The sequence below is a fragment of the Thalassophryne amazonica genome, chromosome 11 (genome assembly GCF_902500255.1).
Source record: "Thalassophryne amazonica chromosome 11, fThaAma1.1, whole genome shotgun sequence".
In the NCBI taxonomy this organism is placed as follows: Eukaryota; Metazoa; Chordata; class Actinopteri; order Batrachoidiformes; family Batrachoididae; genus Thalassophryne; species Thalassophryne amazonica.
The window spans coordinates 59,029,399-59,048,123 of NC_047113.1; the positions used below are offsets into that span (position 1 = coordinate 59,029,399).

Below are 18,725 nucleotides of genomic sequence, written 5' to 3' on the forward strand. Positions count from 1 at the left end.
TACAGTGAGCAAAAGAAAGATGAGAAAAAAACAGTCTGTTGCTAACCTGCGTTTAGTGAGTGTATGTTAACCTCAGAAATGTGACTGATGGAAATGTTTCCATTAGTAATGCATGTGGAAATAATAAAAATAAAACAGTGCGTCAAATGATGTTCTAAAACGTTTTCTCTGGTCTGCATTATGACAGAAAGGTGACACAGAAATAAAAGGAAATCATAAACGAATTTCAGAGGCACTTAAAACTCAAAGCTTCAACAGCCTTTTTTTCTTTTGCATTGAAATGACTAATTAAACTGTCAGTCATAGTGTGTTTAAATTAAGAATTAAGCTCAGCATATCAGAACACTGAGTGAAGTCAGAAATTGTGCATTTGACAGCAATCAGTCGTCTCCTGCAGTGCTGATATTATAAACACACCCTCAAAATGGCGTGTCATCATCAGCCATATTCTTCACATTAAGTCATTTTCTCGACCCAAAACTACAGCTGTCTGTCTGTCCTTTTGTTTACAGATGATATATTTTGCAGATATTGTTCATGCGTTGAAACTCATTCTGAAGTAATTTCCTCTTCATTAAAGTGGGAATCAGGCACGTTCACTTTCAAATAACATTCACTCACAAACAAACTTTCCCCACCAAACACACCTTTTTTCTGCTGTAATAAAACATCTGTGATCTGAAATGTCACAGATAAATTCTTCCTTTCTATCTCAGGAAATGGCTGACAGACAGGTACAGAGTGTTTTCTCAAACTAACCTGCATTGTGTGTGTGTTTTGTAGATTCTGGAGTGCTTCCTTCAGGTTTTGGACTTCGTTCTCCAGCTGCTGTTTGTCCTCCAAACTCCTTTCAAGCTCTGCCTCCCGTTGTTTCAATTCGTCCCTCATTTTTAACAGTTGCTGCAAATCAGAAGAAAAAATAAATCACTCAAGCTGCTGTGTCCTAACTAACAATGACTACTTACGTCACACAGAGCAGACGCTCAGGAGGAAAACTCAATGACTTATGTTCGTAATATTTACATCTCAACTAAAGACAGGTGACAAACTAATGGAAAATCTAAATAAATGAGTGGACAAACACCCTAGTCTATGGAGTATGAGCCAACACAAAACTGTTTCTGAGTATGAAAACGATGTGAATGACTATATATGCTATTGTTTCAAAGTCATAGGCTGTCAACCCCACTGAACCACTGAGGGACATTTTGTATAGACGCGTTAGACGGCGCTCATCAAAATACCAAATAGTGGAAGATCTTTAGGAAGAACAGTGTTTCATGGTGTGTTGAAGATGTTCTAGCATGTGGCGGGCTAACAACTTCAGAAGACACTTTCCATTGGTTTTTCCTTTTATTTGTAACTTGCCTGCAAAACTTCAGACAACTTAAAGACAATAAGAAAATAAATAAATACACGAATTAAAAATAAATCAATAAATAAAAATGAAAAAAAAAGCATTCAAAAACAACCTTTTACAATCCAAAATTAGACTTTTACAATAACTTGTTTGTGAGTGGATAGAAAATAAAATAAATAAAATTTTAAAAAAGCAGTAGGGTTGGTGTCAGTGGTTCCACATCATTAGGATCAGCTGATATAGGGGTCAAGAGGCAGCTATTAAAGATAACTTCCACCCTGCCCATGACAGAAAAAGGTGATACTGCTTATCTCAGACATGATAAGCTTATCATCCGTCCGCGTTCCAGCACTGTAAAGTAATCTCGGAACTTGAAGGTTATGACGTAATAGAGGCTTTTTTTTTTGTCATTTTTGAGTTCATATGACTGGCACAATCACATTACAACATGGATTACCGAAGAGGGGGCTCAGAATTGCACGTTAACATTAATAGTCTGAGGAATAAAATCTGTGTGGTTTCTAATCTGTTGTGCGGATACTGCACATACTTGCAATTTCAGAAACTCATTTGGACTCTTCTTTTGATGACAATGAGTTATGTATTGATCTCAATCTCAATTTATTTATAAAGCACTTTAAAATGAATACCAACAACCAAAGCGCTGTACACAACAAGAACAGGCAAGTCAAAATAAAATAAATAAATAAACCACAGTTAAAACCAGAAACACTAAAAAACCAACGTGTCAAACTGCGTTAAAAGCCAAAGAGAAGAAATGTGTTTTAAGAGAAGATTTAAAAGCAGAGAGAATCAGCCTGCCTAATGTGCAAAGGAAGATCATTCCACAATTTTGGGGCAACGACTGAAAAAGCTCAGTAACCTCTACGCTTCCTCTTTGACCTTGGGATAACCAACAATGACAAATCAGCTGACCTGAGTGAGCGTGAAGGGACATATAAATGGAGCAGGTCAGACAGATATAACGGGGCAAAGCCATGAAGACATTTAAAAACAAATTAAAGAATTTAAAAAATCAATTCTAAAATGAACTGGGAGCCAATGAAGTGAGACCAAAACTGGTGTAATGTGCTCGCACCTTCCAACACCAGCCAAAAGTCGAGCAGCAGCATTTTGCACCATCTGTAGGCGAGTAAGCAGAGTCTGATTCAACCCAATATAAAGTGCATTGCAATAGTCCAGGCGATGAGTGATAAAAGCATGGATTAAAATCTCAAAACGATGCCGTGAAAGAAATTGCTTCACCTTGGCCAGTTGTCCAAGTTGATAGAAACTAGACTTGACTACTGACCTATTCTGCGCATCAAATTTAAGATCACTGTCCAGTTTTACACCCAGGTTTACTGCTGTCTGTGTCAGATACTGACTCATGGGACCTAGATCAACACTGATTTTGGAAGTGTCACTAGGTCCAAACAGCAAAACCTCAGTCTTTTTATCATTCAGGTGTAGAAAATTTATGGACAACCATGCCTTAATGTCACCAATGCACTCTAGGAGATGGTTTGCAGAGTATGCATTTTGCTGCTTCAGTGGCAGATAAATTTGACAGTCATCAGCATAAAAACGAAAAGAGATATCATGTCTCCTAAAAATTGATCCCATTGGGAGTAGATACAGAGAAAAAAAGAAGCGGACCAAGTATGGAGCCTTGAGGCACCCCACATGTAAGGGGCACTGCACAAGATATTGATGGTTACAATATTTACAGAAATGAGAGGAATAGATTTGGTGGGTGGAGTTGCTTTTCATTTTCAAGATCATCTACCAACACAAATCAGAAATGATATGATGAAATTTAATATTGAAGTGTTATGGCTGCAAGTTTATTTACCCCACCGTAAGCCAATTTTGCTGGGTTGCCGTTACCGACCACCAAATGCTAATTGTGAATATTTAGATACAATTTGTGAGATGTTGGACACCTATACTGCTGTGGGTCAGGATACGTACTTTATGGGCGATTTTAACATTGACTGGTTTGCTCAAGACTGCCATTTAAAAAATAAGTTGTTTACTGCCACTACTACATGTGGATTTACTCAAGTTATTAATGAACCAACAAGAATACATGTTAATAATGATGGTGACAGAATATCAACATGTATTGAGCACATTTTTACCACTTTCCCTGAGCGGTGTAGTAAAGTAATTTCTGTTCCCATTGGCTGTAGTGATCATAATTTGATCATAATTGTATGAGCCACGATGGTAGGTGGACCTAAACCCACAGTTATATTCAAGAGGTCATATAAAATGTTTAATAATGAGAAATTAGTTGATCTGAAAGCTATTTACTGGTCTGAGGTGTTATCTATTCAGAATTTCGAAATTGCACTTTCAAGATTTAATAGCCTATTCCTGCCTTACTTGAAACTCATGCTCCTTTGAAGAAGTTTACTGTCAGGAACATCCTCACACCTTGGTTGGATGATGAAATTAAAGACTCTATTAAAAGGAGAGATCAGATGAAAAAGACGGCGATTGTAACAGGAAATAAATTTGACTGGGATTGTTATCATAAATGAGGAACTTTGTAACTAAACTGAATAAAAAGAAAAATATTTTTTTTTTGAGAATCGAGTTCATAAAGCCGGAACTGACAGTCGAAAGATATGGAAGGTTTTGAATGAGTTGACTGGTAGGAAAACAGAATCAATCTGTCCTTTCTTGAGGTAGATAATAAATTCATAAAGATATTGCTAATTATATTAATGACTATTTTATAAGCAAATTAGACAAACAGAGAGAATATGCCTAATCTAAGTAATGTTGAATCCATCTAGTGATCTAGTGATAAAAAATAAAATTATGGATTGTAACAACATCACGTTTAAATTTGAGAAAGTAAGTACAAATAAGGTAAGGGAATTGCTGAAATCGTGTAAAGACAAGCCCCTGGGTGTGGACGGTCTTGACAGTAGGCTTCTCAAACTAGCGGCTGATTGTACTGCTCCTGTTTTAGCCCTTAAACATTACTTGTAATACATGTCCACGGGCGTGGAAACAGACTAAAATTATCCCACTACCGAAAAATAAGAAACTTCCGTTCTCAGTTTTAAATAGTCGACCCATAAGTATTTTACCTGTGTTAGGAAAAGTTATGGAGTCTATTGTATATGAGCAAATTAATAACCATTTTTCTTCTAATAACGTAATCACCGATTTTCAACGTGTACAGAAAGCGCCACTCCACTGGCATGGCGTTGACTCACATGTCGGATGATTGGTTCAGAGAGGTTGAAAAGAAGAACATAGTGTTTCTCCATCTCTCTGCTGCGTCTGATATTATCAATCATGATTTGTTATTGGAAAAACTTGCTTGTTATGGTTTTGAGCTATCAGGTCTGACTTGGTTTTATAATTACTTATCTAACAGAACACAGACAGTGTTTTAATGGCAGTTTTTCTAACATCAGGAGGGTATTATGTGAAGTGCCACAAGGGCGTTGCCTCGGTCCATTATTATTCACAATTTTCACGAACGATTTACCATATATTTTACATAAAGCTAGTATTGTAATGTATGCAGATGATTCAACCATTTAAACATCAGCACACTCATGCAATGATCTTGAAACTGTTTTAAATTTGGAATTGCATAATGTGGTTGAGTGGGTAACATCTAATAAGTTAGTGTTAAACATAGAGAAGACTAACTGTATGGTTATTGAATCTAGCTGTGTTATGAAAAAACTCCATATTAGACATTAAGATTAATAAGATGAAAATAGATCAAGTGCATGAGACCAAGATGCTGGGTGTAGTGGTAGATACAAAGTTATCATGGAAAAAAAGATAAATAATATTTTTGTAAAAATGGGCAGGGGTATATCAATTATGAGAAGACATGCACGGTTTCTAAGTTGCACTACAAGAAAGTATGCTATTAACGCACTATTATTAGTATATTTGGACTATTGCCCAGTAGTTTGGTCAAATGCTGCTGGAGAAATGATAAATAGATTACAGATTATTCAGAATAGGGCTGCTCGTGTGGCACTTAGATGCAGTTATAGGACAAATATCATCACAATGCGTAGAAAATTAAATTGGGTGTTAGTCAAAGACAGACTTTTGTATGCGCTGATCATTTTTGTTAGAAAGATTATTGTCAATAAGTTACCTTATACACTCAACAAAAATATAAACGCAACACTTGTGGTTTTGCTCCCATTTTGTATGAGATGAACTCAAAGATCTAAAACTTTTTCCACATACACAATATCACCATTTCCCTCAAATATTGTTCACAAACCAGTCTAAATCTGTGATAGTGAGCACTTCTCCTTTGCTGAGATAATCCATCCCACCTCACAGGTGTGCCATATCAAGATACTGATTAGACACCATGATTAGTGCACAGGTGTGCCTTAGACTGTCCACAATAAAAGGCCACTCTGAAAGGTGCAGTTTTGTTTTATTTGGGGGGGGGGGGATACCAGTCAGTATCTGGTGTGACCACCATTTGCATCATGCAGTGCAACACATCTCCTTCGCATAGAGTTGATCAGGTTGTCAATTGTGGCCTGTGGAATGTTGGTCCACTCCTCTTCAATGGCTGTGCGAAGTTGCTGGATATTGGCAGGAACTGGTACACGCTGTCGTATACGCCGGTCCCGAGCATCCCAAACATGCTCAATGGGTGACATGTCCGGTGAGTATGCGGCCATGCAAGAACTGGGACATTTTCAGCTTCCAAGAATTGGTACAGATCCTTGCAACATTGGGGCCGTGCATTATCCTGCTGCAACATGAGGTGATGTTCTTGGATGGCACAACAATGGGCCTCAGGATCTCGTCACGGTATCTCTGTGCATTCAAAATGCCATCAATAAAATGCACCTGTGTTCTTCGTCCATAACAGACACCTGCCCATACATAACCCCACCGCCACCATGGGCCACTCTATCCACAACACTGACATCAGAAAACCGCTCACCCACACGACGCCACACACGCTGTCTGCCATCTGCCCTGAACAGTGTGAACCGGGATTCATCCGTGAAGAGAACACCTCTCCAACGTGCCAAATGCCAGCAAATGTGAGCATTTGCCCACTCAAGTCGGTTACGACGACGAACTGGAGTCAGGTCGAGACCCCGATGAGGACGACGAGCATGCAGATGAGCTTCCCTGAGACGGTTTCTGACAGTTCGTGCAGAAATTCTTTGGTTATGCAAACCGATTGTTTCAGCAGCTGTCCAAGTGGCTGGTCTCAGACGATCTTGGAGGTGAACATGCTGGATGTGGAGGTCCTGGGCTGGTGTAGTTACATGTGGTCTGCGGTTGTGAGGCTGGTTGGATGTACTGCCAAATTCTCTGAAACGCCTTTGGAGACGGCTTATGGTAGAGAAATGAACATTCAATACACGAGCAACAGCTCTGGTTGACATTCCTGCTGTCAGCATGCCAATTGCACGCTCCCTCAAATCTTGCGACATCTGTGGCATTGTGCTGTGTGATAAAACTGCACCTTTCAGAGTGGCCTTTTATTGTGGGCAGTCTAAGGCACACCTGTGCACTAATCATGGTGTCTAATCAGCATCTTGATATGGCACACCTGTGAGGTGGGATGGATTATCTCAGCAAAGGAGAAGTGCTCATTATCACAGATTTAGACTGGTTTGTGAACAATATTTGAGGGAAATGGTGATATTGTGTATGTGGAAAAAGTTTTAGATCTTTGAGTTCATCTCATACAAAATGGGAGCAAAACCAAAAGTGTTGCATTTATATTTTTGTTGAGTGTATTTTGTTCAGGAATTTTTCTTTTAGTTCAGAAAATCATACTTATAGAACCAGACATGCTGTGGTGGGAAATTTGATGTTACCTGTAGCTAGAACCAATGCCATTAAGAACACTGTCACATTTAGGGGTATGCATAAATGGAATTTATTACCGGATCACATCAAACTCATTCCAAATGAATGTTTCTTTAAAAAAAAATGTCTGAAACAGTATTTATCAGTATAAGGAGTAATCTGAGTCAACCCTTTCACCATGCATAGATGATTAATTTGATATATGTTTTATAATTTTATATGTAAGATAATTTTGATGTGATTTTTATTTTCATTTATTTTTATATAAAACCTTCAAAAATTAGTGCAATACTTTAAAACTAAAACATATAGCTGATGTTTTCACTTTATAAAACTTCAGAAGTGACGTTAATTTAAATAACATGTCCGAAATTAGTTTGGTTAAAATTTTCAGCATAAGTTAAAACTGTATGCCTCTGAATGACTTGGGTGATATTGCTGGTGAGTTAATATGGTGTCAAGAGCAATTATCTTGTGACCAGCTCTTCTCTGACTGCAGAGGATAGAGTGGTTTCTCCTGAAACCAGCTCTTCTTTGTTCACAGAGAATAGAGCTGTTTATCTGCTAGAAACATTTAACAGGTAAACACTGAAATCTTTGATATCAGACTTAAATGTTTTTAACTGTTTCGGATTTATTCACTTAACCTGCAAAAACATGTTAGCGATCTAAAAATTATTGCACCAAACCTTATTGGAAACTGGTCCGATGATGGTTTTCAAACTTATCTGAAAAACTAATCCGATAATGAAAACATTAGCTTCTATAATTAGCGGTTAGCAGATTAGCGGAACTGTGCCTACCATTGTCCATCCTCAACATCCTTCTCCCTATATACCCTGGGTCCACACACACACACACACACACACACACACACACACACACACACACACACACACACACACACACACACACACACACACACACACACACACACACACACACACACACACACAATTGCTTGATTTAAAAATGGAACAGCCTTGGGTTTGTTTTGAAGGTTAACTGTGAGGGCTTTGAACTCCAACCCAGAACCCTGTAATCCCGTCTAAAATCCACTGGTGATGCCAGCACATAAACTTTCTTGTAATCAGTGTAAACCTGAAATTATTTTATTGAGCTGTTTTTCAGAAAAAGACCAACAGCTGCCCCACAACAGCTGTAAGTCTTCCACTTGTTCCCACAGAGCTGCTTCTCTGACAACAGCTGGATTATGACTAAGGGAATGATTAACTCATGTTATTCAAGCAAATTTGGTGCTAAAAGAAAACTGGTACAGAACATGCACAAAGAGAAGATTAAACTCGCCACTTTGTGCGTGTACATTATTCAGTCGCTACCTTCTGCATGCCTTGTAGAGCCTGCTGTAAGAATCTGATCTGCTGCGAGTGCGTCCTGTCCTCCTCACTGCTGATTGGATGGTTCTTGCCCTGTTCCTGCTTCAGTAGCTCTACCTCATTCCTGTAGGCGTCCAGCTGGCAGCGCAGTGAGTTATTCTCTTCCTTTAAGGCTTCTGTTTGAGAAACACCTGCAGAAATGTAAATGCAGTAAAGAGAAAACCATAGGGATGCACACGTTACTACTTCAGGGATTTAATTTACACCTCATCGGACAGAGTGGCTTCGTAACTGTGACACGCCGCATGCGAAGAAAATACATATGAAGTCAAACAAACATCTGAAGTCAATGTTGGTATGTTTTTCAGACATGACAGCAAGCTTTCAGACAACAGGGGTGCAAATGGCAGTCTACAGCTGACACACTTGGTGGTTACACACAAGGTAACTGCAAAGCTGATGGCTGCGCACCACAGGGAGCCAGACTGACCATGAGATGCCCTGGCTGAAGCTGGCATCGCACACTGCAGTCTGCTTTTGGAGTGTACTCTCCCATGAGGACAGCTTGTGCTGTGGCTTGCTGACAACGTGATGGATGGACACTGGTTCTGCACCCCAGGGTGCTGGACGTATGTCACAACACCCTGCCTGTGGTGCCAATGACTGCGTAGAGTGCCTTTATTAGAGAGTGGTGACTTGACAAGTAAAAAAAAAAAAAAAAAAAAGGTTGCGTGACTCATGGTGCCATCTTGGGTTCAAAATAGCGTTTGCTGTTAATGTGTCTGCATGTAAATCCAGCTATTTTATTTATTTATTCGCTGAAAATGACTGGTTGCTGTGGATTTGGAGGCACAAATAGACACAACAAGGGCTTCAAGATGTACAGATTTCTTTCAGATTCAAACAGAAGAAAAATTTTGGAAAAATAAAGTCAGCCGTGTGGGATGGAAGCCGACTTCATCATCAGAGCTTTGAGAGGTAAATTTATTGTTCAGTCCCATGTACAGTAAAACTCACCTAAATCGCCATTGTACAAACCACATATTCGCAGTCACTGGACAAAAAAAGTCCCAAAGTTTTTTGTATTGTTTTCCATGTAATAAACATCGTATATAACTGATTTTGTACAGCAGATTTTTCGCTCACATCTGATAAAATGTCCCGTCCGATCGCAATGTATTTCCATTAAACCCTTCGCATGTGTGACCGGAGACATTTACGTGATTAAAAGTCAGACCGTTTATTATTTTCACACCATGCTCAGACTCAGAGCCACAGCCTGCATGCAGCCTGACGTGCACCTGTTAAATCCTCAGACACAGTAAAAGGCTGTGATTTCACATTTTGCTGCTTTCATTCCTTCGTCTCTCATCATATTTTAATAGTTTTTACAGTGTGCACGCAGATAACATTTTGATAATGGATCAAATACATTTGGCAGAAAAAATTTTTGGAAATTTTGACCTGGTCATTAATGAGGAGCACGTCGCGATGCAGGATTACCGTAGATGGTTGGTGCCTCCTGATTTAACTAATCCGCTACATACATATGGCTCACATTGGATTAATGTCCTGTCCAATAGCAATGTATTTCCATTAAAAACCCAGAGCAGTCTGGACGTGCAGAGGTACAAATTCAAGTTCAGCTCTGACACTCGCCGATTTGTGGAAAGTGGGAGAGGAGTCATTTCTTTGAGTAAAAGTCTGACCGTTTATTTTTTTTCAAACCGTGTTCAGACTGGGACCTGAAGCCTGATGTGCACCTGTTAAATCAGACACAAAAAGCTGTGATTTGATACTTTTCTGCTTTTAATCCTTCATCTCCCATCATATTATATAGCACGCACACTGATAAATGGATCAAAAAAAGTTCGCACATTTACAGCATGAAGTCGGTAAAAGAGGAAAATGCACAGCTTACCTTTGATTTGGAGGTGAGGATTGTAGAAAGAAAAGCTTGTTGAGGGTCAAATTAGTCCATAATAAATCATAATTCAAAGACGGAGAACTTTAAAACTGTCTAGGGCTGCAGCTATTGATTATTTTAGTAACTGAGTATTCTATCGATTATTCTGGCGATTAATCGAGTAATCGAATAAAAAGTACTTTTGCATTTTTCAATAACATCAATAGTCCAGGGCTCTCCCTAAGCAATGGCAAAATATCGCTGCGCCAAATTGTTGACATTTTGCTGAAATGGCAGTGGGATGTGGCTTCTGGTCTCAAGCCCAATGCCTTAACCACTTTACCATCACCTCCCCTGCAGTGCCACACACAGGCCTGGCACATATACAACAACATTAAACGAAGCTTCGAGGCACAGAATTTGCCTCAAACATTTTTTGTAATCAAATTATTTGAGTTACTCGACTAATCGTTTCAGCCCTAAAAATGTCACGCACGTCATTGCATGACACGGCATTACAGAGCAACAGCTGCGTAAATCAGGCTTTAAATTAATTAAATAAATCATCATAAATTGTAAATTTATGTAAATTTGATAGCTTAACCATTTTATATTTATTTTGATAGTACTTGTACCTAGATGTGCTGCTGTATGTGGTTAAATGATTTAAAAAATGTTGAAAACAAATGTTCATTCAATAGTTCAGCGCAGTTGAACTCAAAATGGCACCATGTTCTGAGTTGACGCCACTCTCCAATCAAGGCACTCTATAACTGCGTGATCTGCATCATCTCAATAATGCACTTTGATGCTATTCTGGTTTTTCTGTTTCCTGTTTCTTCAGCTTAGTAAAAACTTTGTAAAAACCTATTAACTGTTAGAATGGCCTAAGCAGTGGGTCACCCCTCTGAGTCTGGTCTGCTTGAGGTTTCTTCCTCAACATCATTAGATGGAGTTTTTCCTTAGCACTGTTGCCTGTGCGCTAGCTTTAGGTGTTTGGTAAGGTTAGACCTTACTCGTGTGAAGTACTTTGAGGCAGCTTTGTTGTGATTTGGTGCTGCATAAATAAAATAAATTGAAACTGAAGGTTGCGTACTTATTCATTTCTGAAAGAGTGCAACACAAACATTGTGATGCAGGCACGTTGTTAAATCCAAGAGTAGTCTGAATCAATAGATGAAGTTGTATAAAGTTTCATGTCAGTGCAGTTATAATTGTAATATTATGTTATTACTACCAACACCTTCACATGCAATTCATCAGATAAATTTCAAATTTGTCAAACAAACCACCTAGCTGTGTGTCGTTAAAACAACAAAGAGTGCAACTAATCTAGTGAGCCATAGCAAACCTGCTTTGGGAGGGATGAGAAAGGTAAGTGTGATGACATCCTGCTTTGGTGGAATGTAAGGCATAACCTTATATCTTTTTGATGTTATCAAGTCCCTCATTCTTTTTAATTACAACTGATTTACTGAATGATCTAGGCATTACACCACCTCTCTAGCCCAATTTGTTATGGAGATATCTAGGAAAATGTGTTTTCGGATAATATTTTTAGCAACCTTGACCAATCTGCTCCAACAGCTTATCATCTGAAAAAGCAATTACTCAAGAAATATTCCAAACATGTTTGATGAAAATCGGAGTTATCTTGTACCCAGATAGATATGAGTGATTACAATACCCTGCTGGCCAGCTCCCACTAGCCCACAAGACAAAAATAATTTAATAAGTGAACTATGCTCTGATTTAATTTATTCCAGATTAAGACACTGTTTGTTTGGTACAAAAATTGGCACTTGGGACTGTGGTTTGGGAATTCCAGCACACCTGTCAAAACAAGTTGAAAAGATCTTAAAAACAAACAAACAAGGGTGGTCTCCAAATGCCAACCTTTAATACCAATCGGGGACTGTAAACAGGTGTAATCTGCAGTAAATATAGTGTTGCAGAACAGTGTGAACAATCAGGGAAGTTTTTAAAATCATGCTTAATAAAAAATTGTGACATTAGGATAAACTGTGATCCACAAAACATGAATCTTTGGATTTAACTGGAGCAGACTGGAAGTAATCTTGTGTAAAAGTATGTGAAAGTTGACAAGTGGAAACAATATGCAGTAATCAGAACCCACTGTTCTCTGAGTAGAAGAATCGTTCTGATCCAAAATAAAACCCATGAAAAGCATATCATTGACCTCTACTGGTGGTTGGCTCTCACTGCGGTATTGTATCACTTCCTGTTCCGGAGCACAGCGGTGTTTTTCTGTATCTGTTAGCTGTTTAATCTGCGCAGTTAGATTGATCTAGTTATCTAGATTACGATTTGTTTCCCAGTGTAATCTTTACGTGCCTTAACTAAAGCACTCCTTCTGCTGAATCACCTCTAAATTATTTACATATTATTCACTTTGCGTGTTTTTAGGGATCCGCTAGCTTAGCGTAGCTACTAGCTCTTAGCCGATTTAGCATGGCGGCTTCTCCTGTCTCTCCCGCACTTTTCTGCTCTGGGTGTGAAATGTTTAGTTATTCCTCGGCCTCCTTTAGCAGTAATGGTACTTGTAATAAGTGTAGCTTATTCGTAGCTTTGGAGGCCAGGCTGGGCGAATTGGAGACTCGGCTCCGCACCGTGGAAAATTCTACAGCTAGCCAGGCCCCTGTAGTCGGTGCGGACCAAGGTAGCTTAGCCGCCGTTAGTTACCCCCTGGCAGATCCCGAGCAGCCGGGAAAGCAGGCCGACTGGGTGACTGTGAGGAGGAAGCGTAGCCCTAAACAGAAGCCTCGTGTACACCGCCAACCCGTTCACATCTCTAACCGTTTTTCCCCACTCGACGACACACCCGCCGAGGATCAAACTCTGGTTATTGGTGACTCTGTTTTGCGAAATGTGAAGTTAGCGACACCAGCAACCATAGTCAATTGTCTTCCGGGGGCCAGAGCAGGCGACATTGAAGGAAATTTGAAACTGCTGGCTAAGGCTAAGCGTAAATTTGGTAAGATTGTAATTCACGTCGGCAGTAATGACACCCGGTTACGCCAATCGGAGGTCACTAAAATTAACACTAAATCGGTGTGTAACTTTGCAAAAACAATGTTGGACTCTGTAGTTTTCTCTGGGCCCCTCCCCAATCAGACCGGGAGTGACATGTTTAGCCGCATGTTCTCCTTGAATTGCTGGCTGTCTGAGTGGTGTCCAAAAAATGAGGTGGGCTTCATAGATAATTGGCAAAGCTTCTGGGGAAAACCTGGTCTTGTTAGGAGAGACGGCATCCTTCCCACTTTGGATGGCGCAGCTCTCATTTCTAGAAATCTGGCCAATTTTCTTAAATCCTCCAAACCGTGACTATCCAGGGTTGGGACCAGGAAGCAGAGTTGTAGTCTTACACACCTCTCTGCAGCTTCTCTCCCCCTGCCATCCCCTCATTACCCCATCCCCATAGAGACGGTGCCTGCTCCCAGACTACCAATAACCAGCAAAAATCTATTTAAGCATAAAAATTCAAAAAGAAAAAATAATATAGCACCTTCAACTGCACCACAGACTAAAACAGTTAAATGTGGTCTATTAAACATTAGGTCTCTCTCTTCTAAGTCCCTGTTGGTAAATGATATAATAATTGATCAACATATTGATTTATTCTGCCTTACAGAAACCTGGTTACAGCAGGATGAATATGTTAGTTTAAATGAGTCAACACCCCCGAGTCACACTAACTGTCAGAATGCTCGTAGCACGGGCCGGGGCGGAGGATTAGCAGCAATCTTCCATTCCAGCTTATTAATTAATCAAAAACCCAGACAGAGCTTTAATTCATTTGAAAGCTTGACTCTTAGTCTTGTCCATCCAAATTGGAAGTCCCAAAACCAGTTTTATTTGTTATTATCTATCGTCCACCTGGTCGTTACTGTGAGTTTCTCTGTGAATTTTCAGACCTTTTGTCTGACTTAGTGCTTAGCTCAGATAAGATAATTATAGTGGGCGATTTTAACATCCACACAGATGCTGAGAATGACAGCCTCAACACTGCATTTAATCTATTATTAGACTCTATTGGCTTTGCTCAAAAAGTAAATGAGTCCACCCACCACTTTAATCATATCTTAGATCTTGTTCTGACTTATGGTATGGAAATAGAAGACTTAACAGTATTCCCTGAAAACTCCCTTCTGTCTGATCATTTCTTAATAACATTTACATTTACTCTGATGGACTACCCAGCAGTGGGGAATAAGTTTCATTACACTAGAAGTCTTTCAGAAAGCGCTGTAACTAGGTTTAAGGATATGATTCCTTCTTTATGTTCTCTAATGCCATATACCAACACAGTGCAGAGTAGCTACCTAAACTCTGTGAGATAGAGTATCTCGTCAATAGTTTTACATCCTCATTGAAGACAACTTTGGATGCTGTAGCTCCTCTAAAAAAGAGAGCTTTAAATCAGAAGTGCCTGACTCCGTGGTATAACTCACAAACTCGTAGCTTAAAGCAGATAACCCGTAAGTTGGAGAGGAAATGGCGTCTCACTAATTTAGAAGATCTTCACTTAGCCTGGAAAAAGAGTCTGTTGCTCTATAAAAAAGCCCTCCGTAAAGCTAGGACATCTTTCTACTCATCACTAATTGAAGAAAATAAGAACAACCCCAGGTTTCTTTTCAGCACTGTAGCCAGGCTGACAAAGAGTCAGAGCTCTATTGAGCTGAGTATTCCATTAACTTTAACTAGTAATGACTTCATGACTTTCTTTGCTAACAAAATTTTAACTATTAGAGAAAAAATTACTCATAACCATCCCAAAGACGTATCGTTATCTTTGGCTGCTTTCAGTGATGCCGGTATTTGGTTAGACTCTTTCTCTCCGATTGTTCTGTCTGAGTTATTTTCATTAGTTACTTCATCCAAACCATCAACATGTTTATTAGACCCCATTCCTACCAGGCTGCTCAAGGAAGCCCTACCATTATTTAATGCTTCGATCTTAAATATGATCAATCTATCTTTGTTAGTTGGCTATGTACCACAGGCTTTAAGGTGGCAGTAATTAAACCATTACTTAAAAAGCCATCACTTGACCCAGCTATCTTAGCTAATTATAGGCCAATCTCCAACCTTCCTTTTCTCTCAAAAATTCTTGAAAGGGTAGTTGTAAAACAGCTAACTGATCATCTGCAGAGGAATGGTCTATTTGAAGAGTTTCAGTCAGGTTTTAGAATTCATCATAGTACAGAAACAGCATTAGTGAAGGTTACAAATGATCTTCTTATGGCCTCGGACAGTGGACTCATCTCTGTGCTTGTTCTGTTAGACCTCAGTGCTGCTTTTGATACAGTTGACCATAAAATTTTATTACAGAGATTAGAGCATGCCATAGGTATTAAAGGCACTGCGCTGCGGTGGTTTGAATCATATTTGTCTAATAGATTACAATTTGTTCATGTAAATGGGGAATCTTCTTCCCAGACTAAAGTTAATTATGGAGTTCCACAAGGTTCTGTGCTAGGACCAATTTTATTCACTTTATACATGCTTCCCTTAGGCAGTATTATTAGACGGTATTGCTTAAATTTTCATTGTTACGCAGATGATACCCAGCTTTATCTATCCATGAAGCCAGAGGACACACACCAATTAGCTAAACTGCAGGATTGTCTTACAGACATAAAGACATGGATGACCTCTAATTTCCTGCTTTTAAACTCAGATAAAACTGAAGTTATTGTACTTGGCCCCACAAATCTTAGAAACATGGTGTCTAACCAGATCCTTACTCTGGATGGCATTACCCTGACCTCTAGTAATACTGTGAGAATCTTGGAGTCATTTTTGATCAGGATATGTCATTCAAAGCGCATATTAAACAAATATGTAGGACTGCTTTTTTGCATTTACGCAATATCTCTAAAATCAGAAAGGTCTTGTCTCAGAGTGATGCTGAAAAACTAATTCATGCATTTATTTCCTCTAGGCTGGACTATTGTAATTCATTATTATCAGGTTGTCCTAAAAATTCTTCTTCTTACTTATAAGGTTTTGAATAATCAGGTCCCATCTTATCTTAGGGACCTCGTAGTACCATATCACCCCAATAGAGCGCTTCGCTCTCAGACTGCAGGCTTACTTGTAGTTCCTAGGGTTTGTAAGAGTAGAATGGGAGGCAGAGCCTTCAGCTTTCAGGCTCCTCTCCTGTGGAACCAGCTCCCAATTCAGATCAGGGAGACAGACACCCTCTCTACTTTTAAGATTAGGCTTAAAACTTTCCTTTTTGCTAAAGCTTATAGTTAGGGCTGGATCAGGTGACCCTGAACCATCCCTTAGTTATGCTGCTATAGACGTAGACTGCTGGGGGGTTCCCATGATGCACTGTTTCTTTCTCTTTTTGCTCTGTATGCACCACTCTGCATTTAATCATTAGTGATCGATCTCTGCTCCCCTCCACAGCATGTCTTTTTCCTGGTTCTCTCCCTCAGCCCCAACCAGTCCCAGCAGAAGACTGCCCCTCCCTGAGCCTGGTTCTGCTGGAGGTTTCTTCCTGTTAAAGGGAGTTTTTCCTTCCCACTGTAGCCAAGTGCTTGCTCACAGGGGGTCGTTTTGACCGATGGGGTTTTACATAATTATTGTATGGCCTTGCCTTGCAATATAAAGCGCCTTGGGGCAACTGTTTGTTGTGATTTGGTGCTATATAAAAAAATTGATTGATTGATTGATTGATAAGTTTTGGGATCATACGTTTTGGGAAAAGTGTGGAAAAATGTGAAAGTAGCATTTTGAGCAGGTGCAGAAATAATTGTGTCATGAAAATCGTGCAGTTGGCAATATTCAGGTGTCTTCAGCAACATTTGTAAGCTCATATAAAATAGAAGTTGCAATAACACAAATTTTGCCTGTTATTTAAACAAACTGGGCCTGGCTTCATCAATTTTTAAATTGGGACAGCAATTCGGGCCAAAAATTTCCAACAGGAGACAAGTGCCTTCAAATTTAATCTATGAAAAGTTCAAACACATGACAAAACACACATTTTACATCAAGTACTATGTGTGAACTCTGTAGGACGTAAAACCCTGTACCTTCAAATGTTGGTCCTGTTTCCCCATTCACAACAATTTCAAAATTTCAAAGCAACAGAGGTTCTACATCTGATAATCATAATTCTCGTACGAACCTTGAGAGAAACCAGCGCTCACACCCGAGTGCTGTGTCAAATGTGTGTCTGCTGAACATTTCAGCTCACAAAGAGGAAACACTTGCAGCTGTTATTATCGGCTCTGCTCTGCTCCCGTGGTCCTTTAGAAGAGGCTTTTTGGCAAAGAGCAGTGCGTTGACTGGACTGTGCAGATAAGACCTGTCCTCTGTGTGAGTGTGTGTGTCTGTCTGCGCTTTGTGTGGGTGTTGGGGAGTGCTGCCTGAACTCCATCATGCCATGTGCTAATGAACTCTTGCTCTGTGTTCGTGTGCACTCTGCAAAATGAGGATTTGAAATGAGAGTCTTATTGATCTGAAAGCCTCGTCATGTGTGAGGCCAGATTCTGAGCAATACCCCTCTGTTACATAACAGGCAACACTATCAACCCACAACAATATGCAGGGCGTGCACGCACAGTAAAGTCATGCATACATGAACGTTTGTGGCTTTTTTCTGTTCGAGAGTCACAGAATCGATTCGCACATTTTTAACAGGACTGGCTCGAGTGCAAACAAGCCGTTTTACTTAAAGGTTAGTAAACAAACAGGGCGACACAGTCAATGTATCAACACACACACACCAGAAAGCATAACATTAACCCCTGTCACCTCAGCCAATCCTGTCCCATCATACGAAACAACAGCTCCCTGACAGCGATGCTAATTAACAGCATCTAAATAGCTGCGGAACACAAGAGGTGGGGCCGAGTCGGTGACTATGATTACACACATTTTCATGCTGATTAGAGGAACTGTCATAACACCACACAGCAGAAATCAAAACCATTAAAGAAGTGAAGAGAGGCACAAAACAGGAAAACAGAGGTGGCCCCAAAGGCACATTACCGTGGTGACGACTGTTACGGGATGCTGTGATGGGGGCTGAGAGATTTTGCAGCACGGCTAGATTTTCTTGCTTCAGAAAACGCGAAAAGGCTCGTCTGAGCAAAAACCAGATTATGGCTCTTCAGCAGAGCCCCGATCTGCAGTGAGCCAGCAGCTGACAGGCGTGCACAGACAAGACATTTTCTCATTCATGTAGAGTTGTTTTGGGGAAGATTAACTTTTAACTCATATCTTCTACTTCACTTAT

At 39.8% G+C, this 18,725-nt stretch overlaps 1 protein-coding gene across 3 annotated transcripts in view; it reads right to left on the reverse strand.

Annotated features, from left to right (window-relative positions):
* Positions 1 to 18,725, reverse strand: part of LOC117520585 (ecto-NOX disulfide-thiol exchanger 2-like) — a 260,220-nt gene that overhangs the window by 14,166 nt on the left and 227,329 nt on the right. For all 3 annotated transcript variants that reach the window (XM_034181900.1, XM_034181899.1, XM_034181898.1), the window contains exons 10-11: positions 8,548 to 8,735; positions 760 to 900 (exon numbers count right to left, since the gene is read on the reverse strand). In XM_034181900.1, the coding sequence (XP_034037791.1) occupies positions 760 to 900; positions 8,548 to 8,735 (329 nt within the window). The remainder of the gene's footprint in view (positions 1 to 759; positions 901 to 8,547; positions 8,736 to 18,725) is intronic.